Consider the following 25,168-nt stretch of genomic DNA (forward strand, 5'->3'; position numbering starts at 1 on the left):
GACACATATCTGTTTTTCCTGTCCAGGCAATTGCTGTGACCTCCCTCAATATTAATTTTTCCTTATTAAGGAAATATTGGGTGGAATAGCTCTCGTACGTAGAGCTGGAGTCAGTGTATACTAGCACTAACTCTCCAAAAAGTGAATATTAATACTGTAGGGTAAAGATTTTTATGTTCTGAAGATCTAGGATACATTAGAATGTTGAAGGAATACTTCACTTCAACATTTGCTTACCGGTCTCAACAATGGACTGTGAAAGGACATACAGTACAGAATATGCTGGAAAATCATACTACTGTATATTATAATACTGTAGTTTTCTAACTGCTGTATATCTATACTGCAGGAATACTGGCTACTGTATAGTCTTATACTGTAGTTCTGCCGGCATGCTTCCGGCTAGGCTAGTACCTGGCGGTACTAACCGACAGGGAAAGAGAAAGAATGGATAGAAGGGCTACCGTATTATTATAGTTTAGTACAAAAATAAGGGTTGTACGGACTACTATCTCTACTGCCTTCTTTCCAGAATGAGGATTCAAATGGAAGAGGAAAGAATGTATTCATTCTAGCTTCCATCCAGCCACAATACCTGTTACCAGCTGTACTACCGGTTGGTTACAGGGTTTGTGGATGGCAGTCCAAGAGAGGACTGAAGAATATTCAAAGTTGTAATGGGTCTCCCACCAGCAGCCGTCATGGCCAGCAAAACCTTTCTCGGAGCTTTGCTTCCATTAGGGGAAAGGTCGAAGCGGTAATCTAGCAGCCTTTGTAGGAGCCCGGCCGGCATTGCAATCAGCCCGGCAAGCGAGGAGATTGTAGAATACCGGCCACAGATGTTGTGACGACCAGGCCGTCACTAAAGGACAGAAGGGGAAGGGAAAAGGGTCTTATATTTTTGCCTCCCACTCTCAACAGCAAAACAAGGAAACATAGTTTCCTATGCTGGCACCGTCTTGGGTGGCAGAAGAATAACAATTACTCAGCCTAAGACATTGCCGGATATAGGGCATGTCTTCTAGACCACAAGGGAGAAGGTGGCGGCAACTGTACTACCACTTTCGGTTGTGGACTAGGGAAGCCGGGATTCCTATGCCAGCAACTGTGAAACCGGCAGGGGAATGAATAATCCCCCATCGGTAGAGTTGCCGACAACAAGACTGAATACTTTGAGTTACTGTCGTAATTCAAAGTCGGGATACTCACCGGCAAAGAGGATAGACAGAAACACTATCTCAGTCAAGCTGGAGTACACTACTCTATGGCAAGACCAAAGATAGTGTTGCCGCCTAATGGCGGAACTCAGAGGGAAGGAAGGGTTTATCCTTGAATCTCTAAAAGAGACGAGTATCGAATTATGTTAGTAATTCTAGATGTGCTATCTCTGATTGAAATAATAAAACGATACAAGAGGATAAACAGGGATAACGTTACTAAAGTACTGTATACTAAAACGCATTAGGCTCGCCTAACTCGAGTCAGGATCTCGGCTAAGCTACGTCACCGAAGCCCTATCGTATACTATCGAAACGTTAAACAGAAGAGGAAATATTACATGTGTAATCTTATCTTCACTAGTATAATTTGCCTAAATAGCTATAATTCGTTAAAGCTAAATACCGGGGACGTCGTACTACTACCTAAATAAAGCATGTATGGTTATGACAGCGGTCCAAAATGGCCGCTTACGGTGATGGCTCTGCTCCACTAAAAACACATCTAAATTATGCTAATTGTGGACTAGGGAAGCCGGGATTCCTATGCCAGCAACTGTGAAACCGGCAGGGGAATGAATAATCCCCCATCGGTAGAGTTGCCGACAACAAGACTGAATACTTTGAGTTACTGTCGTAATTCAAAGTCGGGATACTCACCGGCAAAGAGGATAGACAGAAACACTATCTCAGTCAAGCTGGAGTACACTACTCTATGGCAAGACCAAAGATAGTGTTGCCGCCTAATGGCGGAACTCAGAGGGAAGGAAGGGTTTATCCTTGAATCTCTAAAAGAGACGAGTATCGAATTATGTTAGTAATTCTAGATGTGCTATCTCAGATTGAAATAATAAAACGATACAAGAGGATAAACAGGGATAACGTTACTAAAGTACTGTATACTAAAACGCATTAGGCTCGCCTAACTCGAGTCAGGATCTCGGCTAAGCTACGTCACCGAGGCCCTATCGTATACTATCGAAACGTTAAACAGAAGAGGAAATATTACATGTGTAATCTTATCTTCACTAGTATAATTTGCCTAAATAGCTATAATTCGTTAAAGCTAAATACCGGGGACGTCGTACTACTAACTAAATAAAGCATGTATGGTTATGACAGCGGTCCAAAATGGCCGCTTACGGTGATGGCTCTGCTCCACTAAACACATCTAAATTATGCTAATTTAACTGTGAGAAGGGAGCAAAAAATTATACACAGGAAAGATTAAATACTCAACTTTCCAGAGGATGAAGATGCTGGAGATTGCATAGTAATAATCCCTGAAATAGTAACAAAACCAAGACAGTTGGGAGATACACTGGGCTTAATTCGCTACTACAAAAGGAATGGTTCGCTGGGGTAGTTCGGGGAGGGGATCCACCGAGTAACCTTGATAGCAGCTCACCTCCAATTTCGCCACTCTTCCCCCTCAAAGTGAAAACTCTATTTGGGGTGAAGATTGCCATGTGTCGTATCAAGAAATACGTCCCCTGTTATTATGCGATATCCTTAAAAGTTATATTAAGGATACTCGCGCCAGGAGTTAGAATTCTGGAAACCTGTGCTTAATTTTCTGGGAATATCACTGTAGCCAAATATCCCTTAGAAAGCTGACCCCAAAAATAATAATAATAATAGGGCACCTGAAAATAGGAAAGCTCGTCTTCCTGGCCGACTCCTTCGAAAAATCATGGGAGCAGACCATGAAGCCTTAGGATCCCAGCAATAGATCAAGCAACGAAGCGTCCTACATGGCGTACTTCGCGCCTCTCTCTGTGTTCAGGAGTTCTACTGCCGAGAGGAATGCCCTCATAGAGGAGAGGGTTTGAGTCGGGAGACCCTTCATTAGAGACTCTACCGAAGGGTCGAGGGACACGGTGGAATGAGGTTCCCCTTCGATCTCATAATACTTCCTTTGTAAAACAATAGGAAGTGGAAGTGACCGAGAGGAGGAACCTGCCATCAAGGAGCTGGATGTTCCAGCTATCTGAGCGATAGCTTTCCTTTTGGTGGCTGTCAAACCCTTAGGCCAGAGCAAAGCGGCACTGGACCTGGAGGGCTTCTGGGTCTCGAATATTTCATCAAGCACCATATCCTTCCCCTTCTGAGTGGAGGAACCATGAGTAGACAGCCTATTGACAAACAAGGACCTGCCAAAAGGTATGCTCCAACTCACGTCTCTCTTGTTAAGAATGGTAGTCCAAACTAGCCGCTTTTGGGAAATTCTCATCATCAGAATCCAAGGGTTCATCCACCTCCAGGCTCACATCCAGAGTCTGGGATAGGTCAGGGTCATCAACTGTATCACTGGAGGGACCTGCCACAGGAGACCTTCTTTGTGCCTCAGCCATACGAGCTTCCCTTGCCGCAGCATTCTGGGGTTTCTTCTTGGTGTCCTTTGATTCCCTATACAGTCTTAGGAAGGGGTACTCACGAGGTTCTGGAGGCACCTGACGAGACTTTGGTAGTATGAGCTAAAGGCTCCTACTCTGGAGGAGGTAAGGAAATCGGTCGGTGGTCCGGAGGCATTACCTCGTTCTCTTGAGGATTGAAGAGATGGATGGTTATCTTCATGGGCGAGCCCAAGTCCCTACTCGTCCTAGGGCGTGTGGTGGAGTTCCGCCTCTCATCCTCCTTTTCTGTCTCTTGGTCATGGTTTCCCCTACCTTCACTAGAGTAAAGGGTAGGTTGGCCATGTAAGAGTAAGAGGCTTGAGGACTTTCTGCAAGATTTGTCCGATAAATCCTCAGGGTCGCCTTGACTGGAGCAGTCGGAGGGTGTGACGGTGGAGGGGCCATATTCAGAGACTTCAGCAGGATGGTGAGAAAGGTACTCACCCATGCAGGAATTTCAGTTCCCCAAGCTAAGCCCTGGGCTTCCCTTGGAGGTCTAGAAGAACATCCCTTACGGGGGACCCTAGAAGGAGCTACAGTCTACGCAGGGGAGAGTCTCTGAGGCAGAGGAACACAATCTCTTGGAGGACGAGAAGGACGTTCCATGCTAATGGGAACGTTGGCGAAACCATTAGGCGGCTCCTTGAAACCCTCTGGAAAGGGTGTCGGCCTGCCGCTGGAGGTGGAAGAACCTGAAGGCCGGAGTAAAGGTGTTGGTACCACACTTGCTCGCGGTTCTGAAACAGTTGCTCATCAATTGCTAGTGGAAATTGCCAATTTACTCGCGAAATCGCCGATTTGCTCGCAAAATCATGAGTTTCACACGTCAGCGGATGGGATTCACAAGCAGAAGTGCTCGCAACAGGAGCATTAGAAGCCACACAAGAAGAGGAAGGTCTAACGCCTTCCTGCTGCCTCAGAGAAGCACCTACATCCGACGAAGTTGGCAGAGGAAGCCTGAGTAGGAACAACTCTTATCGTTGGAAAACATGTCGCAGTCGGACGCTTTGCTAATACTCCCCAAGTGGTGAAAGGCACAGGGGGTTTAGCTGGACGTCTGTCTGAGGAGTGGTCATTCTCATGATCAGGTTTGGTCCAAGGTCGTTTGGGAGAAGGTCAGGTTGAGGGGCTATACACTGGTGGATTGCGCGAGCGCCTACCTCTACCTCTAGACGAGGAAAGTCTAAACCTTGATCGCGAATGCGCGGTTTGTGATTGTGAATGAGATGTTCGTGAACGGGAGCGCCTAGCTCTTGTTTGAGAAAGACGTGAACGTTGCATGAGCCTAGCTTGCGAACGAGAGCATCGGCTCGCGAACGAGACCATCGTTCTTGTGAATGGTACCCTCGCGAGCGTGAACACCGCCCTCGCGAGCGTAAGCACTGTTCTTATGATCTAGATTGCAGAGACTTAGAACGCGAGCATCTGGACCGGGGTTTAGACTGTGCTCTTGATCGTGCACAACGCGATCACGAGACTTTTCCTTGTGAGGAGGAACGTCTCTGAGGAGAGCGTTAAGAACAGGGGTCTCGTGAGCGTGAACGCCTTTTAGAAGAAGAGCGTTCGGATCATGATGACTTACAATCCATCAGATCTTTTGATCGTCACGAACGGCGATCAAGAGAAGATTGTCCAGAAGAGCAAGGCGATGGCAATGCTCGTCCTTTAACGCTGCTGGTGGTAGGAGTGGTGGTCCCTGGAATATCAACACCTGCAACCTGCAGGTTCCTGTGAGGAGAAACAAAGGGTTGTGGGTTACAGGACGACGAGGTCCCACGATGGCGAGAGGGTTTGTCATCAGCATGAGGCCGTTGGAGAGGCGAACCGCCAGCAGTCACCTCGTCCGCGCATGGAAGGGCCAGGAGAGGGTGAAAGATGGACTTTACACAGTTCCAGAGTGTAAGATGTTGAAGGCTCTGGTCTGCGCTCCAACTTGATCGGCCCTCGGAAGAGCATGAGCGAGAAGGAGCTTTTGAGAGAGATTTAGGGATGCAAGACGAAGAAGAACATGCTTTCCTTGCCCCTGAGGGAGAAAGATCGCGCTTTGCCTTCTTCATGCGCCATCCAAATTTCTTCCATTGAGAGGCAGGCCACTCCCTATGCTCTGCGCAGGGCGAACCCTGTTCGCATCAATGCCCTCTGCAAGGACATAAAGAGAGCGGGTCAGTCTACAACGAAGATATAAAGGTACACCTTCGCACCCTGAACAGGTTCGCATGAGGGCTACCATAGAGAAACACGCACAGCTGAAAAGAAAAAGCAAAATCAGAAAGTCCAATGACAGCCTAGGGAGATAGAGGACATGTCTGATCTTTTCTGGGCCAAAAGAAAAAGTGACATATCTCACTGCTGTGAGAGTATTTATAGAGGTGGCTGGGTAACCCCCAGGCACCCCTAACCTACCTGCTTTAGCCGTTAGGCAGGGTTGCCACCTCGCACTTTAAGCCTATTGGCTACCTTCCAACCTCCAATAAATAATGGAACGTTTGTTAGTATGGGAACCATGCTAAGTTTTTTATTAGTGTCGGAACAAATTATGTTACAAAATGAACATTTTTATCCTCATTAGGGGTTCTCTTTTGTATGTCAGCTATAAGTATAATAGTGTTTCCAGGAATATGGTCCTTACAGATCTATAAACTTCATATCTACCTTTTTTGGTACCCAAAATGCCTAACCATATAATGAAATATATGTCCCAATAATAAAAATACACTGATAGTCTACATAAAAAACTAAACTATGAAATGGAAAAAGGGGAGGACCTGTGTGGTCCCCAAGGATTTTCCTATCTAGGCTAGAACAAGAAATCCAATACAACAGCATATACCAAAGAGATAACATCTTCCCTACCCAGGCCCAGTGCATCAACATGCAAGCAGATTCATGAAGTTTAAGGAGAACCAACGTGCTAAGGCTCTCTATAATCCTGTCACAGCACTTCCTATGTAGGTAGTAGTTTGGTCAGGGTACCGGCCACCCGTTGCGATACTAACGCTGGAGTTATTGGGTCTTTTGACTGGTCACAGTACTACATAGGATCCTTCTCTCTGGTTATGGTTCATTTTCCCTTTGCCTACACATACACCGAATAGTCTGGCCTATTCTTACATATTCTCCTCTGTCCTCATACACATGACACCACTGAGATTATCAAATAACTCTCTCAAGGGGTTAACTACTGCTCTGTAATTGTTCAGTGGCTACTTTCCTCTTGGGAAGGGTAAAAGATATTCTTTAGCTATGGTAAGCAGCTCTTCTAGGGGAAGGACACTCCAAAATCAAACCATTGTTCTCTAGTCTTGGGTAGTGCCATAGCCTCTGTACCATGGTCCTCCGCTGTCTTGGATTAGAATTCACTTGCTTGAGGGTACACTCGGGAACACTATTCTATCTTACATCTCTTCCTTTTATTTCGTTGAAGTTTTTATAGTTTATATTTGAAATAGATATTTTAATTGTTGTTACTGTTCTTAAATATTTTATCCTAGTTGTTAATTAATTCTCTTTTTCCTTGTTTCCTTTCCTCACTGGGCTATTTTCCCTGTTGGAGTCCTTGGACTTACAGCATCTTGCTTTTCCAGCTAGGGTTGTAGCTTAGCAAGTACTAGTAATAATAAAAATAAATTTGACATGTCACCCACTGAGAAGCACTCCTAATTACTGGGAAGATAGCAAACACCACTCAGCAGTTTGTTTACCACTGACAGCAATCTTTTCCTGATATGCTTAAGCTTCAGACAAATCCCACTTCCCTTCACAAGTTAATGGAGGCAGGAGGGCCTTGGGAATCATACAGTACCTCGCCAAAAATAGGATTTTTCCTTTGTCAAAACTGTGTGGTCTATAAAGACTAATATCAGAGCATAAAAAAGTAACCACCTAAACGCCAAGGGTCTAGTTGCCCACAAAAAAAAGTGAAAGAATGAAAAGAAATTGTCAATTAACCCACTTAATGAGGGCAGTCATAATACAACAGTTAGTTCCTGTAGCTAGGGGCTTGTAGGTTGAGGTGTTCCTAAACAGACTACCTTCGGAAGATGCATATCTTTACCAATAAGCTTGCCGGAAAGACACTGGACAGAGAAATAGAGAGGATTCTGATGATGTAACAGCTTTTCATTGTTGACCAGAAATAAAAGACCCAAAGTCAGCATCAGGAGACAGCCAGAAGATAGAGTAAAGAACTCTAACCCTTTACTGAGTGTAACTGGTTGCTGACTCCTGCTCCCAAGGTAAGTGCTATTAAAGTACCTCCTTTTTAAGGAACTCTTTTTTTAAAGAGATAGTATCATACCTAAAAATTCAATAACCAGTAAACAGGGGAGTTGGTAAACAGGATGAAAGACTTAGATTTTGTGAAACATGTCCAAATTCATGTCCAAAGCCTGCTTGAGAGAGTTCTGACAGAAAAGAAGTGAGACAATTGTTTCCCATCTTCTAAGAGTTGAACCAGGAAGGAAGCCAAAAAGTCTGGGGTATCCCATTCAACCTCCCACAGTGACTGGTAGTGTCTAGTTGGAGAAAATTTCTTAGAGCTTACTACTTAATATCGTTAGCAGAAAAGTCTCCCTCGTAAATGCGAGAGAAAAGCCAGGTGAAAAGGTTCTAGGTCAGAAATTATGAAGAAAAATGCATTCCCACTCCCTATTTTCTGGTGTGACTGTGATGGCTAAAAATAGGGTGACTTCAGTCTCAGATGCAGAAGAAATTGAAGCCAACCCTAGAATGTTTGGTCATAGATAGAAGATATTAAGGTCATGGTAAAAATATAAATGAGAGAAGCGATTCATAAACCCGTAATGCTGAGATCTCTACAGAGAGAGGAACCAATGATCTGAAAAGTGCTGATTATCGAAACTAATACAAATACACAAGTTATCAACATTGTTTGATGAAGTGAATATCATCTTAATAATATACTCCTGAAAAAAAGACATCATTACAGAAGAATTGAAATTCTCATTCTTCCCAACCATACATTAAAATATAACATTTAATTGAAACATACCCTCTCTAAAAATAAATATTAGTATTGAAAATAACTCTAAAAAGATTTAAAAAAACGTAATAAAGAAACTTCTACAAACCCTGTCAATGCATTAAGGATGAAAGCTGCCATGACTGCCCGACCGTGAACCTCTTTTATCTGAAGCTCCTGAAAGTAAGATATAAAAAAATTACAAATTCAAAGTACTGGTAATTTGTATGTTTCCTAACAATACAAACCTTTAGCTCTTTATCATGGATACACTTTTGGAGAAGCTTAAAGACTAGCCTTAAGACTTTTGGCGAGGTGTAACTACCCCACCACTAGTAAGCGAGGGGGGGAGGGTAGTACTGGCTACCCTGCTCACACACACCTGTGTTCTACTGTCACTTTTGCTTGCAGGCAGGACTTACCGGGGGATAGGTGATGGCAGGCCCAATTTGTATAAAGAGCTCAATTGATTGATTTAAAGTTTTCAGGCAACCTGACATCTAAGGTCATTGATGCCGATATCATTTAGTCTATATATATATATATATATATATATATATATATATATATATATATATATATATATATATATATATATATATATATATATATATATATATATATATATATATATATATATATATATATATATATATATATATATATATATATAAAGAATATTCAATTAAAACCATAAAAGTTGAATGTCATTATAAAATTCAAATAGTTTTCAGAAGACCTACTTCTGAAATAAATCTAAAAATGCCACTTGCATAGTAGGACACATCATGTCCAAGATTCTTGGCAAGGATGAACCTGCCACCCTCACCTCGAGCCTCAAACAAATATCTATTCCTTAAATTATTATAATTGGGGCATTCAGTCGACAAATGCCTCACTGTTAGAGGTATCAAACAGTCGTCGCTATACGGATGGTGTTGGCCCTTTCAGCAGAAACTCATGTGTCAACTGAGTGTGACCAATACAAAGACGACAAAGAGACGTCTCCCATTTTCGGGGCATCATGTCATACCTCCAAGGAGATATTACATTTGTTACTTCTCTCATTTTATTGCCATCTAGACTATCCCAGTGCTGTTGCCATTTATTGCAAAGCAATTTCTTGATGTTAGGTAGGAAGTCATTACAGGGAATGGGATACCTTCTTGGCAGCAACTCGGATGATGCATTTTTCGCCAATGAATCTGCCTTCTCATTCCCACACACACCTACATGTGCTGGAACCCAACAAAATCGAACCATTATACCTCTCCTTCCAATAATAAAAAGCCATTCTAAAATCTTCAAAACTAGAGGGTTACTAGAATTAAAAACTTCTAAAGCTTGAAGGACACTCCTTGCATCACTAAAAATTGTAAAGTTACCCTCTTTCTCCAACGCTATTTTCTCAACAGCAGTTAGTATGCCATACAGTTCGGCAGTAAATATTGAAGCTGTTAGAGGAAGTGCACCTCTACAATTAAAACCATTACGATGTACTCCAAATCCAATGCCAGCATCAGATTTGGAGCCATCAGTATATATAAAAGTCGATCCCCTATGTTCTTCAACATGATCCATATAAAGTGACCTGGATTCTAAGTCATTCATATTCTTCTTAACTCCAATAAAATATTTACAAAAAGATATCTCTGGTAATTTCCATAGAGGCGTTGATGATACCTTAAATGGAAGCACCTTAATTCTAATTATATCAAGACTGTTTAAAAATTGTTTCACCCGAAACCCATAAGGTTGAGGAGATTATGGGTGCAACTCAAAGTATGTTGAGTGACTTACAAGGCTTGTAGTCTGAAAAGCTAAAGAATTAGGGAGTCTTTGCAATCTAAACCAATACCAAATAATAGCAGAAATTCGGTAAAGGTGTAGAGGTAACTCTCCGGCATCAACAAGGAGACTTGGGATAGGTGAGGTTCTAAACATTCCTGTGGACAATATAATACCAGCATGATGCATTAAATCTAATATCTTTAACTAGCTTGCGGTGGCTGAGGAGTATATTTCACATCCATAACTAATTTTGGAAAAAATCAAGGCCTTGTGTATAATTTCAAAATAGTATTGCGGTCTGCCCCCCATGATGTATGGGACAATACTTTTAAAATATTCAGAGCCTCGAGACATTTAGCTTTTAACGCTTTTAAGTGAGAAACCCATGTAAGCCTACAATCAAATATCAAACCTAAAAATTTAGCTTCACTTGCACATGGTATCCATTGACCTTTAATGTATATATCCGGGTCTGGATGTACTCCCTGGATACGAAAAAAATGGACAATAGTAGTTTTCCTTGTCGAGAACTTAAATCCATTTATATCGGCCCATTAGATAATATTGTCAATAGAGTTGTATTTTTCTCTCAACCATTGCCATTCTAGCTCCAGCAAATGATATTGAGAGATCGTCCACAAGTAATGTTGAAACAACATCCCGGGGAATGACTGAGGATATCCAATTAATTGCTAGTGCAAACAGGGTTACACTCACCACACTCCCCTAAGAAACTCCTTCTTCCTGACATTTACACTCTGATAGAGCTTCTCCCACTCTCACTTGAAAAACTCTATGTGAAAGAAATGACTGAATAAATAGTGGTAGTTCTCCTTTAAATCCGAATTCATGAATTGTTTTAAGTATACCATATCTCCATGTGGTATCATATGCCTTTTCAAGGTAAAAAAAAGACTGTCACATGGTGCTGTTTGGAAGCAAAGGCTTCACAAATAGAGGACTCGAGTCGTATCAACACATTAGTTGTTGAGTGCATTTTTCTGAATCCACATTGAATCGGTGATAAAATACCCTTCTTTTCAAGGTACCATATGAACCTTGCATTGACCATCTTCTCCATGATTTTACATAAACAAGATGTCAATGCAATTGGTCGATAGTTTGCTGCTAAAAACTTGTCCTTACCGGGTTTTAAAAAGGCTACAATAATGGCTAGTTCCCAAACACTTGGGTAACTATGATCATGCCATATTCTATTAATAATGCTTAAAATAAATAACTTTGTATCAAAATGTATGTGTTTAACCATTACATATGGAATTCCATCGAGTCCAGGGGCTGTATCGTTACATGTAGCAAGTGCGGAATCAAGTTCTCTTTCGGTAAAAGGAGAATTATACTATTCTTCCTTTCCTGTTGCAAAATTTAAAATTTTCTTTTCTTCAATGCTCCTGTACTGGTGACCAGGAGCTGCTACACTCTTGCACGATACATTTGAAAAATGGTCAGCCAGGGCATTGCTAACTTCATTTCCTTCAGTCACATACTGACCATTCACTTTCAACACTGGTGGTGGGTTCGGGGTAAATTTGCCTGCAATCTTTTATATTTTCCTCCATACAGAAGATGGTGGTGTCCTACTATTAATGGAGGAAACAAAACCCACCCAAGATTGGCGTCTAGCTTCTTTCATGGGACGACGAAACTGTGCTCTACACTTTTTGTATGATATCAAATTTTCATCCGTACGGCGTCTACGCAATCTAGTCAGGGATTTTCTGGTGGCTCTATGCAAGGCTGTTAATTCTGAGGACCACCACGGTACTGGTCGTCTTTTGAATAGTCCTGTGGTTTTAGGAATCGAATTGATTCCTGCTGTATGGAGAGTTCCATTCAGTAAGTCTATGGCATCATAATACTTTCAAACTGTTCTGCTCTCCCTTCGATTTCACTTAGCTCAGAAAATTTAACCCAGTCTGCCTTGTCTAGATTCCATCGTGGCGATCTTTGTAAAGGCGGACCCTTGTTGGTGTTTATAATGATTGGTGCATGATCACAAGTATGCTAATCCTCTAATGTCCTCCAATCAAAATCAAGAAGGCAGTTAGAGCTTGCGATTGAAAGGTCAATGCATGACAAGGTACCTGTCTGAACATGGAAATGCGTGGGCTCTCTTGTATTAAGGAGTCCCACATCCTCATTTTCCACAATTGATGAGATAATATTGCCCCTTGTGTTGGCCAAAACATCACCCCATAAAGGATGTCTACCATTCATATCTCCCAGTAAGAGAAAAGGTTGAGGGAGTTGTTGAATGACCTCTGCTAAATCAGCATATAAAATATTATCATTTGGAGGTAAATACAGAGAGCATATTGTATATTTTCTCCCTATATCAATTTGTACAACCACTGCCTGCAGGGTTGTACATATAGACATAGGTATTTGGGGAACATCTCGACGAATGTACATGAGACTTCCGCCATGGTTCCCTGCTTGTTGATTATATGGTGTTCTATAGCTAACATACTCTCGAGGGCTAGGAGTGTTAGAATCAAGTATACTTTCCTGTAGACATACAATTATGGGGGAATGTTCATGAATTAGGAGCTTAAGTTCTTCATATTTCGCCCTCAAACCCTGACAGTTCCATTGCAAAATGGAGGAGAAAGCTATGGATTATTTCTAGAAGACATCTTGGACAAGGTCTTACCATTAGCAGTTTTTAATCTAACATTATTACCTGTAGGTTTCTTCAGAGGTGGTCTTGTTATGTTGGGTTTTACGTTTGTGTTTTTCTTTGTATCCTTTTGATCTATTTGTTGAGGTGTATGGTGGACCTCAACTTGAATTTCTGATTTAATCAGTTTATCTTCAGGTTCATTAGAAACATCAACAGACAAAACATCAAATTTATTTGATGTCATAACCTTAACGTTTCTAATGAAGTGTGGAGAGAGAGATGGAGGTCTCTCTCTTTTACGATTAATAGATGGTGGGATTCAAGGTTTTTGCACCTTTCCCACTGCAGGTGCATCAGGTAAGTTGGTCTTAAGTGGAACCTCCATCAGATCAGGCAAGGACATGGCCTGAGAGAGGTTTGTACTATTTTTTGTAATGGAGGATGAAGTCTGTAGAGCAACTGGCAATGCCCTAGTGTTAATACACCGTGGTAAAGCCTCAGGAGGTAATATGGTTACCTCGTTATTTGACATTTTATCAGATGGTATACTTTTTTTTTAGCTATTGGCAGTACTAGGTTGGTTTGATTTTAATGCCTTAGCATATGTATTTGATTTATTTAAGTCTTTTGGCATGAGTCACACTTATATGTTCTAAGTTCGTTTTGTTAAGGGCAGCTTCCTCCAACTTATATAGCTCGCAGCTCATGTCTGTGGAATTATGATTCAAGCAGCAATTTAAACACCTAGCTCTAAGTGCACACTCTCCATGGTAAGATTTGGAGCAAATACCACACATCATCAAATTTTTGCAAACTTTAGACGGGTGCCCAAATTTAAAACAATTGAAGCATTGCAGTGGCTTCTGCTTGAAGGGTCTTACTTTAATCCTTTCGTTCTCAATGATAATATGAAAAGGTACATCAGCATCCTGGAACGTAAGGATTATCATTGATGTACCTGGGACTTTGTGAACTTTCCATACATTTAATGGACACATGGCAAGTATCTCCTCCTCTGTAAATTCATATAGATCTGTTAAAAACTATGCCCCTTCCGTAGCTAAAATTTAGGTGAGGTTTGACATCTAACTTAATGTCATCATTACTTATTTTCATATTGGATAATATTACAGACTGTGTACTGGATTTGGCATGGATAAGGAAACTATTTTTTCCAAAACGAGATATATCGCCTGGTGCAATAGTTCCTACTTTTTGCTGAATCAATTTGCATATTTTAAAATAATTTCCTGTAACCCCCTTTAATTCAGCTATAAGCCACATCGGTGGTTTTGGATTTCTCTGGGAGGGCATAACTAAATCTGCGTCTTTTCCCAACCAATCGGTAGGCCTATACACATCCAAATCTTTTGATACCTTATCGGAGAGAGCAGCCGCGACATTCAAGTTATTAATTTTAATAATATTCAAGTTACTTATTACACTAAATGCTTCATCATAACTACTGTAAGATATCCATGAATCCCATGTTTCAGCTTCAAGTCTCATCCTTATTTCTTTTATGCATCCATAGCATTAAAATACTTTACATAGTTCATCATAATTTGTCTCTATTGAAATTTGGGTAACATGAAGGATTGGAAGTTTCCTAGTGTTACCCAAATTACTCGATTTTGAAATACCAGTAGAATGGTCCTTTCCTGTTCCGAGGTCATCAACAGAACTTTCCCTTATCACATTATCAGAGGTCGTCGACAGTGCCGGGGAGGGGGGGGGGGGGGGGGTCAGCAAATCCAGGGGATGGGGAGTCAGTATTTGAAGGGTTCATAGTTAAGGGTGGGATTTTTTGTTTTTTGTTGGTTTTTTTGGTTTACCTGCTTGAGAATTTTAAGAAAGTATCATACGTTCGAAAGGAAATTTGCATTCTCCACTATCGGCACGATGAGAGTATACTTCCCAGATGGTCCACTCCATACCCTACCCGAAGGATAGCATCAAAACAGATATAGAGGCACAGGTGTAAGCTAAACCCGCCTGTTAGGACTGAGACCAATGATATGTGGAATCATCCTCCCCATATCTGTAATAATGGGCTTCCGGCCAAAAGCCAAGATTCCCACCTCAAGGATTGGGTCCCCCTGGATTCCGATGACCCAACCCTTGAGAGTAGTTCCTCCAAAAAGGTCCAAACCATCTTTGGGATGGCTGAGATCATCCAATACTCTCATTTATAGCTTTGAATGCAAATACCTCCCAACCGTGATCCCTTCTCCCATTCATCTGAGCAGGCAGTAATAACGAATGTGGAAATATCCACGCCATTTAAATAAAATGAAAATAAATAGATAAATAAATAAATGAACAAATAAAATAAATATATATATATATATATATATATATATATATATATATATATATATATATATATATATATGCATACATCTACATAAATATACATAACTTAAGAGAAATAATACTCAGAGAGTTAGGACAGCAAGACAAAAGAAAGTTGATAAATTAAGGAGAAGGTCAAAGAAATATTGAGCAGAAGGAATAGAGGAAAGGGAGAGAAATTTAGATTCGAACTTGGGGAGTAATTTCCCCAAGTTCGAGAGCCCACTTGCCCCTCATCAAGTTTCAGCACGGGAATGAAATGCCGTGCTGAAGCTCAATGACTTTATCAAGGCATTCTCTCATTAAGAGGGACAGAATGGGGAGGGGAAAGGGTCCTATGTAAGGTGTGAGAGGAGCGGGCAGCATGTCGGGCCTACCACACCTTGAGGAAGCTCTGTATCGGCGCCATCCTAGGCGGACGGAGAATCAATCCCCAGACTAAGGTCTGCCAATACAGTAAGGGGGCCGGCAATCATCTAGCCGCCACCCTTAATCATAGAGAAACAGAATTCCAATGCTAGCGCCATCCTAGGCAGAAGAATAAACTCTATTCTGCAGCCTACGGTCTGCGAGCACAGGGCTAGTCGACTAAACCACAGGGAGAAGGGGAATCACGTGACCCCTTCAAGTGCTGTCTAGGGAGGTAAACCTTCCTATGCCAACAAACAAGGACTGACAGGGGAGTACATTCACCCTGTCAACCAGCTGCCAGCATACGACAAGTACTCTAAGGTTCTGACCCAAACCCAAAGCTCACCATCAGTAGCTAGGTGAAGGGGCAGAAAAACCCTAGCCTAGTCTTTCCTGAATACAATTCGAGACAAGAACAACTAGGATTGTAGCCTTAGGCTACACTCAGAGGGAAGGACGGATTACCCTATATAGGAGGGTAACCAGGGAGTTTTATGAAATGTTATTTTTATTACTAAAATAGATTTTTTAATATACTTACCCGGTGATCATATAAGCTGTCAGCTCTGCTGCCCGACAGAAAAACCTAAGGACAAAATACGCCAGCGATCGCTATACAGGTAGGGGTGTACATCAACAGCGCCATCTGTCGAGCAGGTACTCAAGTACTCCATGTAAACACAGAACCAATTTTCTACTCGGTCCACTGGGTCTCTATTGGGGAGGAAGGGAGGGTCCTTTAATATATGATCACCGGGTAAGTATATTCAAAAATCTATTTTAGTAATAAAAATAACATTTTTCAATATTAAACTTACCCGGTGATCATATAAGCTGATTCACACCCAGGGGGGTGGGTAGAGACCAGCATTACATGTTTACATTATTAAGAGCTAAGTATTTTGTATTTCATTTTAGCAGTTATTCAAAATAACAAACATAAAATAAATAAGTACCTGGTAAGGAAGTCGACTTGAACAATTACTCTGCCTTTTTAAGTACGTCTTCCTTACTGAGCCTCGCGATCCTCATAGGATGCTGAGCGACTCCTAGGAGCTGAAGTATCAAGGGTTGCAACCCATACTAAAGGACCTCATCAAAACCTCTAATCTAGGCGCTTCTCAAGAAAAGAATTTGACCACCCGCCAAATCAACCAGGATGCGAAAGGCTTCTTAGCCTTCCGGACAACCCAAAAAACAACAATAAAAAACATTTCAAGAGAAAGATTAAAAAAGGTTATGGAATTAGGGGAATGTAGTGGTTGAGCCCTCACCCACTACTGCACTCGCTGCTACGAATGGTCCCAGGGTGTAGCAGTTCTCGTAAAGAGACTGGACATCTTTAAGATAAAAAGACGCGAACACTGACTTGCTTCTCCAATAGGTTGCGTCCATTATACTCTGCAGAGATCTGTTTTGTTTGAAGGCCACTGAAGTTGCGACAGCTCTAACTTCATGTGTCCTTACCTTCAGCAAAGCATGGTCTTCCTCATTCAGATGGGAATGAGCTTCTCGTATCAACATTCTAATATAATAGGAAACTGCATTCTTCGACATAGGTAAAGAAGGTTTCTTAATAGCACACCATAAAGCTTCTGACTGTCCTCGTAAAGGTTTAGTTCGTTTTAAATAGAACTTAAGAGCTCTAACAGGGCACAAGACTCTTTCTAGTTCATTTCCAACCAAGTTAGAAAGGCTTGGAATATCGAACGATTTCGGCCAAGGACGAGAAGGTAGTTCGTTTTTGGCTAGAAAACCAAGCTGCAAAGAACATGTAGCCGTTTCAGATGAAAATCCGATGTTCCTGCTGAAGGCGTGTATCTCACTGACTCTTTTAGCTGTTGCTAAGCAGACGAGGAAAAGAGTCTTTAAAGTGAGATCTTTAAAGGAGGCTGATTGTAGTGGCTCGAACCTTTCTGACATAAGGAATCTTAGTACCACGTCTAAATTCCAACCTGGTGTGGCCAAACGACGCTCCTTCGAGGTCTCAAAAGACTTAAGGAGGTCCTGTAGATCTTTGTTGTTGGAAAGATCTAAGCCTCTGTGACGGAAGACTGCTGCCAACATGCTTCTGTAACCCTTGATCGAGGGAGCTGAAAGAGATCTTTCCTTCCTCAGGTATAAAAGGAAGTCAGCTATTTGAGTTACAGAGGTACTGGTTGAGGATACTGATACCGACTTGCACCAGTTTCGGAAGACTTCCCACTTCGACTGGTAGACTTTGAGAGTGGATGTCCTCCTTGCTCTAGCAATCGCCCTGGCTGCCTCCTTCGAAAATCCTCTAGCTCTCGAGAGTCTTTCGATAGTCTGAAGGCAGTCAGACGAAGAGCGTGGAGGCTTGGGTGTACCTTCTTTACGTGTGGCTGACGTAGAAGGTCCACTCTTAGCGGAAGAGTTCTGGGAACGTCCACCAGCCATTGCAGTACCTCGGTGAACCATTCTCTCGCGGGCCAGAGGGGAGCAACCAACATCAACCTTGTCCCTTCGTGAGAGGCGAACTTCTGCAGTACCTTGTTGACAATCTTGAACGGGGGGAATGCATAAAGGTCTAGATGGGACCAATCCAGTAGAAAGGCATCTATATGAACTGCTGCTGGGTCCGGGATCGGTGAGCAATAATTTGGGAGCCTCTTGGTCATTGAGGTTGCAAAGAGATCTATGGTAGGTTGGCCCCATGTGGCCCAAAGTCTCTTGCATACATTCTTGTGAAGGGTCCATTCTGTTGGGATGATTTGACCCTTCCGACATTCATGTTGCCTTGAATGAACCTCGTTACTAGAGACAGGTTTAGATCTCTTGACCAGGTGAGGAGGTCCCTTGCGATCTCGTACAACTTCATAGAATGGGTCCCTCCTTGCTTGGAGATGTACGCCAAGGCCGTGGTGTTGTCGGAGTTCACCTCCACCACCTTGCCTAGAAGGAGGGACTTGAAGCTTTCCAAGGCCAGATGAACTGCCAGTAGCTCCTTGCAGTTGATATGTAACGCTCTTTGCTCCGAGTTCCAGGTGCCCGAGCATTCCCGACCGTCTAATGTCGCACCCCAGCCCGTATCCGATGCGTCCGAGAAGAGAACGTGGTTGGGGGTCTGAACAGTCAGGAGTAGACCCTCTCTGAGGTTGATGTTGTGCTTCCACCAGGTCAGTGATGACTTCATCTTCTCGGAAATCGGGATCGAGACCGCTTCTAGCGTCTTGTCCTTTCTCCAGTGAACAGCCAGGTGAAATTGAAGGGGACGGAGGTGCAGTCTCCCTAACGCAATGAACTGGTCCAGTGATGAAAGCGTCCCTATCAGACTCATCCACTGTCTGACTGAACATCGGTCCTTCATTAGCATGTTCTGGATGCATCCTTGGGCTTGACTTATTCTGGGGGCCGACGGAAAAGCCCAAAAAGCTTGACTGTGAATCTCCATCCCTAGGTACACTATAGTTTGGGATGGGACCAGTTGGGACTTTTCCATATTGACCAGGAGACCCAATTCCTTGGTCAGATCGAGAGTCCACTTTAGATTCTCCAGACAGCGACGACTGGACGCAGCTCTTAAAAGCCAGTCGTCCAAATAGAGGGAGGCTCTGATGTCTGCTAAATGCAGAATTTGGCAATATTCCTCATCAGTTTCGTAAAAACAAAAGGCGCCGTGCTTAGGCCAAAGCACAGGGCTTGAAATTGGTAGACAACATTCCCGTAAACGAACCTTAGAAAAGGTTGGGAATCTGGGTGGATGGGGACGTGAAAGTAAGCGTCCTTGAGGTCTAAAGAGACCATCCAGTCTTCCTTCCTGACCGCTGCTAGAACAGACTTTGTCGTCTCCATGGCGAACGTCTGCTTGGTGACAAAGACATTCAGAGCACTGACGTCTAGCACCGGTCTCCACCCTCCTGTCTTCTTTACCACTAAGAAGAGACGGTTGTAGAAGCCCGGGGATTGATGGTCCCGGACTTTGACTACCACTCCCTTTTCTAGTAAGAGAGACACCTCTTGCTTCAAAGCTAGTCTCTTGTCCTCCTCTCTGTACCTGGGAGAGAGGTCGATGGGAGTCGTTGCTAGAGGGGGCTTGCGCAAGAATGGGATCTTGTACCCTTCTCTGAGCAACTTCACAGATTGTGCATCTGCGCCCCTGTTCTCCAAGGACTGCCAGTAGTTCTTGAGTCTGGCTCCCACTGCTGTCTGAAGAAGGTGGCAGTCAGACTCTGCCTCTAAAGGACTTGGTACCTTTCTTCTTGCTCCCACGTATCCCTTCGGCACGAGCACCTCCTCTGCTGGAGGCTCTGCCACGAAAGGGCGGAATGAATCTTGACGCTGGAGTATCCATCCTGGGTCTAGACACGGAAGGCAAAGGGGTGGCTTTGCGTGCAGATGACGCAACTAGGTCATGCGTGTCTTTTTGAATCAAGGAGGCAGCAATCTCCTTGATCAACTCCTCTGGGAAAAGGCACTTCGAGAGAGGAGCAAACATAAGCTCCGACCTCTGACATTGAGTTACTCCAGCTGACAAGAAGGAGCAAAGGTTTTCTCGTTTCTTGAGGACCCCGGAAACGAACGAAGCCGCAAGCTCACTGGAACCGTCCCGTATGGCCTTGTCCATGCAGGACATAATGAGCATGGAAGTTTCCTTGTCAGAAGGGGAGGTCTTCCTGCTCAACGCTCCCAAACACCAATCCAAAAAGTTAAAAACTTCGAACGCTCTGAACACTCCTTTTATCAGATGATCTAAATCTGAAGGAGTCCAACAAAACTTGGAGCGTCTCATGGCCAGCCTGCGGGGAGAGTCTACTAGACTTGAGAAGTCGCCCTGGGCAGAGGCAGGAACTCCCAAGCCGAGAACTTCTCCCGTGGCATACCAGACGCTCGATCTGGAAGCGAGTTTCGCAGGGGGAAACAAAAAAGCTGTCTTCCCCAGGTGCTTTTTGGACTGCATCCAATCTCCCAACACCCTTAAAGCTCTCTTGGACGAGCGGGCGAGGACGAGCTTCGTAAAGGCAGGCGCGGATGACTGCGTGCCTAAAGCGAACTCAGATGGAGGTGAGCGTGGGGCCGCAGAAACAAACTGATCGGGATACATATCCTTGAACAGTGCAAGTACTTTCCTAAAGTCTAAGGAGGGAGGCGAGGTCTTGGGTTCGTCGATGTCTGTGTGCGGGTCGTCAAGGTGTGCAGCGTCGTCATCATCAGAGAGTCCATCGTCTGAATGCTGAGGAGGAAGCGGCAAAGGAGTAGGCATTGGCTGGTCAGCTGAGTCCGGCAGCACGGGTGCATACGTGACTGCACTGGACGCAACGTCATGGAACTGTTGGTCAGTCTGTGAGCTGGCAACAACCATAGCTGCGCGGGGGCGCAAAGCGTCTACTCCCGACTGTCTAGTCTGCTGTGGGCGAGTAAGGGTAACCACAGTGGGTTGCGGAGGTTGACGCACCGCGTCAAAACAAAACAACTTAGGTTGTTGTTGTTGTAACTCGCGGACGTCAACGGAGGGTTCCGTGCGTCGGCGAACGTCAACATGCGGCTGGCAGGGTACAGTGCGCATGGGTGGCGGGACTCTCACAGCTGGAGTGCGGGAGAAGGTAGCCTCAGCGTCAACAGGACGCACAACCGTGGTTGGTTGTAGGCTAACGGGTGCAGCGTCAACCTTCTCCGCACGAAAGTCCTGCATTAAAGATGACAACTGTGTCTGCATGGTCTGCAGCAAAGCCCACTTAGGGTCTAAAGTAGCAGGTGCGGCAACAGACGGTGTTACTGCCTGTTGCGGTACCGCTTTGCCTCTCTTAGGAGGTGTGCAGTCATCGTAAGACTGCAGCGAGTCCGAACTGACCCAGTGGCTACAACTGGGCCGTTGGACTTGCGCGGAAGGGACCTTGCGTTTGAGAGGTCGTGAGACCTTGGTCCATAGTTTCTTCCGAGAAACATCTTCCGCAGACGAGGAATAAATGGGCTCTCTCGTCTTCTTGTGGGTGGGGCGATCTTGGTAAGATACGTCCGAAACCACGGAGGGAACGTCTGTCCGCTGATTAAAGCCTGTCGAACCCTTTGGTCGTACGACATTGCTTCTCCCCTGGGCTTGGGAGCTTGCAAGAGGTCCCGGACTGGGAGGACGACAGGCACGAACAGACGCACCCTCAAGCGCAACACTAACACTTTCCACAACACTTCCACTCACTTTGTAACTACCCACTGCACTCTTACCCTTTAACTCCTTGACGTCTGCCATGAGTTGATTACGGTCACTCGCCAATGATTCGACTCTCTCACCCAGAGCCTGGATGGCACGCATCATATCCGCCATCGAAGGTTGTTGAGTGCTAGAAGGCGGATCAGGAGCAACCACTACTGGGGAAGGAATAGGTTGTGGGGCATGGGGAGAGGAAAAATCAACGGAGCGAGATGAACTTCTCCTGACTCTATCTCTCTCTAGCCTACGTGAATATTTCAGGAATTCGAGAAAATCGAATTCCGAAAGCCCAACGCATTCCTCACATCGATCTTCCAATTGACAGGAATTACCCCAACAATTGGAACAAATGGTGTGAGGATCGATAGAGGCCTTCAGAAGACGCCTTGAGCAGTCCCTAGCACTACACTTTCTGTATTTAGGGACTTGAGAAGGGTCAGCCATCTTGAATTAGTCAAAGGGGAATTCAAAATCTATCCAAGTCGTCAACAAATAATCCAAAATTCAATCAAAGAATGCAAGGAAGTATTGAAGATAACCTCTGCAAAGCGAAAGCTAATAACTAGAAATGAGTACTTCACCAAAATCTGTGAAAATCAATCCAGTAAGCAACAGCGTATTTAGTAGGTCTTGCCGGTGGCACGACAGAGAGAAAATTGGTTCTGTGTTTACATGGAGTACTTGAGTACCTGCTCGACAGATGGCGCTGTTGATGTACACCCCTACCTGTATAGTGATCGCTGGCGTATTTTGTCCTTAGGTTTTTCTGTCGGGCAGCAGAGCTGACAGCTTATATGATCACCGGCTAAGTTTAATATTGAAAAAGTACAGTATACTAAAGTCCCTAGGCTACTAGCCTAGCGACAGTGAGATCGACTACCTAACTCATCAAAGCTCTCTCGTATACTATCTTAGAAGAGGATATTTTACATGGAATCCATATATCTTACATGTATAAAATGCCTATTATCTTCATTCAAAATTAATAGCACCAGGAACACTTCCTATATCATGCAAGAGAGTAAACTATAACGCCTAAGCTAGGAAGCCTAGCGTAAACAAGATCGGCTACCTAATTCGCTGAAACTAATGTGAATAAAACCGGCATAATATAATTAATTCCTAGTAATGAAGACTAAATAGCTAATTATATCTATTTAAGCTATTATACCGGGAAAGTCATTCTGGCTAGCTAAATAACTCATGCGTTACGAACGACAGCGCCAAAAACGCCTCCGGTCTAGGCAATTGCTCTGCCAAAAAATTAGTTTAATTCGATTCAATTTTTTACTTTACGGCCAGAGATAAATTTATACAGCATAAGAACCAAATACTCAATTTTCCAGAGGCAGAAGAGACTGGAGATTGTATAATAAATCCAAATTATGAGAGAGCACTGGAAAAACCACCGAGCGAGACCGCTACAGAAAAAGGAATAAAGATGGCGGCAATTATGGCGCCATCTGTGTACTCAAACAGTAATGGAGGAAGGGAACTTTATAACGGCTCCTCTTTTATTTTGCCACTTTTCTCCTTCAAAGCGTAAACGCTATGCGGGGTGCAGATTGCTATGTGGCATGTCAAGAATACGTCCCCTGATATTATGCGATATCCTAAAAGGAAACTTTAAGGATATTCGCGCCAGGAGTCAGAATTCTGGAGACCTCAAGTTAAATTCTCTGGGAATATTACTGTAGTCAAGTATACCCTAGGAAGCTACTTAACCCTGGATAGGTACGGTGGGTCGTTCGCGACCCCGAGCGTAAAAAAAAAACAGGTTTTTCCCACGTGACTCACCCCCGTGACTCACCCCCGTGACTGAATTTGTGGGTGATCGACCTGCAGGAGGTGTCTCCCCTACACGCTCTAGTAGTGTCCAGATGTGCATTGCTGTAGCTGTACTCCTTCCCCGATTTCTGTGACGCGTCGGGGTCGAGCGCGACCGAGTTTACCCTTCTAAGGTAGTTTGCATAATTATCAAAGTTATTACGTATTATGAAATTGTCGTAGAATGGTGCAACTTGTATAGGTTATCAGTTGTGGAAAGTCTTGGTGGATTGTTTGGCTACCATGTGCATGATTTTTTTTTTAGTTAAAATGTCGTTCATCACCACGAGGACCATTTTACCGCGAGTGCCCCTTTTTCATTTTTTTTTCATTTTTTTGCTAAGTCATTTTTCCGTAAGATATTGCCAAATAGTGTCGTAAAACTTTTGCTTGTTTAGTGTTGGAAAGTGTGTCTAGATGATCTGGCTACCCATGCGTGACTTTGTTTTTGTCAGATACTACGTAGTTATTGGTATATTGGGTATTTAACTGCGGTTACCAATTTCTGTTTTTTTTCAATATTTGTAAAAATTACTACGTAGTAAGGAATTGCCGTATATTATTGATTTTTTTTTCATGTTTATGTGTTAGAAAGTGTGCCTTGATGGTTGGGCTAACACGTGCATGTCTTTTTTTTTATCTGAGATGCCGTATATTAGAATGTCGGGCATTTTACCGCGAGTGCCCCTTTTTCATTTTTTTTCATTTTTTTGCCAAGTCATTTTTCCGTAAGATATTGCCAAATAGTGTCGTAAAACTTTTGCTTTTTTAGTGTTGGAAAGTGTGTCTAGATGATCTGGCTACCCATGCGTGATTTTGTTTTTGTCAGATACGACGTAGTTATTGGTATATTGGGTATTTAACTGCGGTTGCCAATTTCTGTTTTTTTTCAATATTTGTAAAAATTTACTACGTAGTAAGGAATTGCCGTATATTATTGATTTTTTTTTCATGTTTATGTGTTAGAAAGTGTGCCTTGATGGTTGGGCTAACACGTGCATGTCTTTTTTTTTATCTGAGATGCCGTATATTAGAATTTTGGGCATTTTTCCGCGAGTGCCCCTTTTTATTTGTTTTGCATTTTTTTGCTTAGTCATGTTACCGTAAGGAATTGGCAAGTAGTGTCGCAAAACTTATATTTTTATAGTGTTGGAAAGTGTTTCTAGATGATCTGGCTACCCATGTCTATCTTTTTTTTTTAGCCAGATATGGCGTATATATAGGTATGTGTTCGATTTTCCTGTGATTGCCATTTTTTCGTTTTTTCCCATTTCTTTCAAAATTACTACGTACTAAGGAACTATCACAGAGTAATGATTCATTTAGATTTTTATTTGTCGGAAAATGTGCCTTGATGGTTTGCCTAGCACGTGGCTGAAT

At 43.2% G+C, this 25,168-nt stretch overlaps 1 protein-coding gene across 4 annotated transcripts in view; it reads right to left on the reverse strand.

Annotated features, from left to right (window-relative positions):
• The window catches only part of Sys1 (Sys1 golgi trafficking protein), a 162,992-nt gene that overhangs the window by 23,952 nt on the left and 113,872 nt on the right, over positions 1-25,168 (reverse strand). For all 4 annotated transcript variants that reach the window (XM_068363816.1, XM_068363817.1, XM_068363818.1 and 1 more), the window contains one exon: positions 8,704-8,771. In XM_068363816.1, the coding sequence (XP_068219917.1) occupies positions 8,704-8,771 (68 nt within the window). The remainder of the gene's footprint in view (positions 1-8,703; positions 8,772-25,168) is intronic.

The sequence above is a fragment of the Palaemon carinicauda genome, chromosome 40 (genome assembly GCF_036898095.1).
Source record: "Palaemon carinicauda isolate YSFRI2023 chromosome 40, ASM3689809v2, whole genome shotgun sequence".
NCBI lineage: Eukaryota > Metazoa > Arthropoda > Malacostraca > Decapoda > Palaemonidae > Palaemon > Palaemon carinicauda.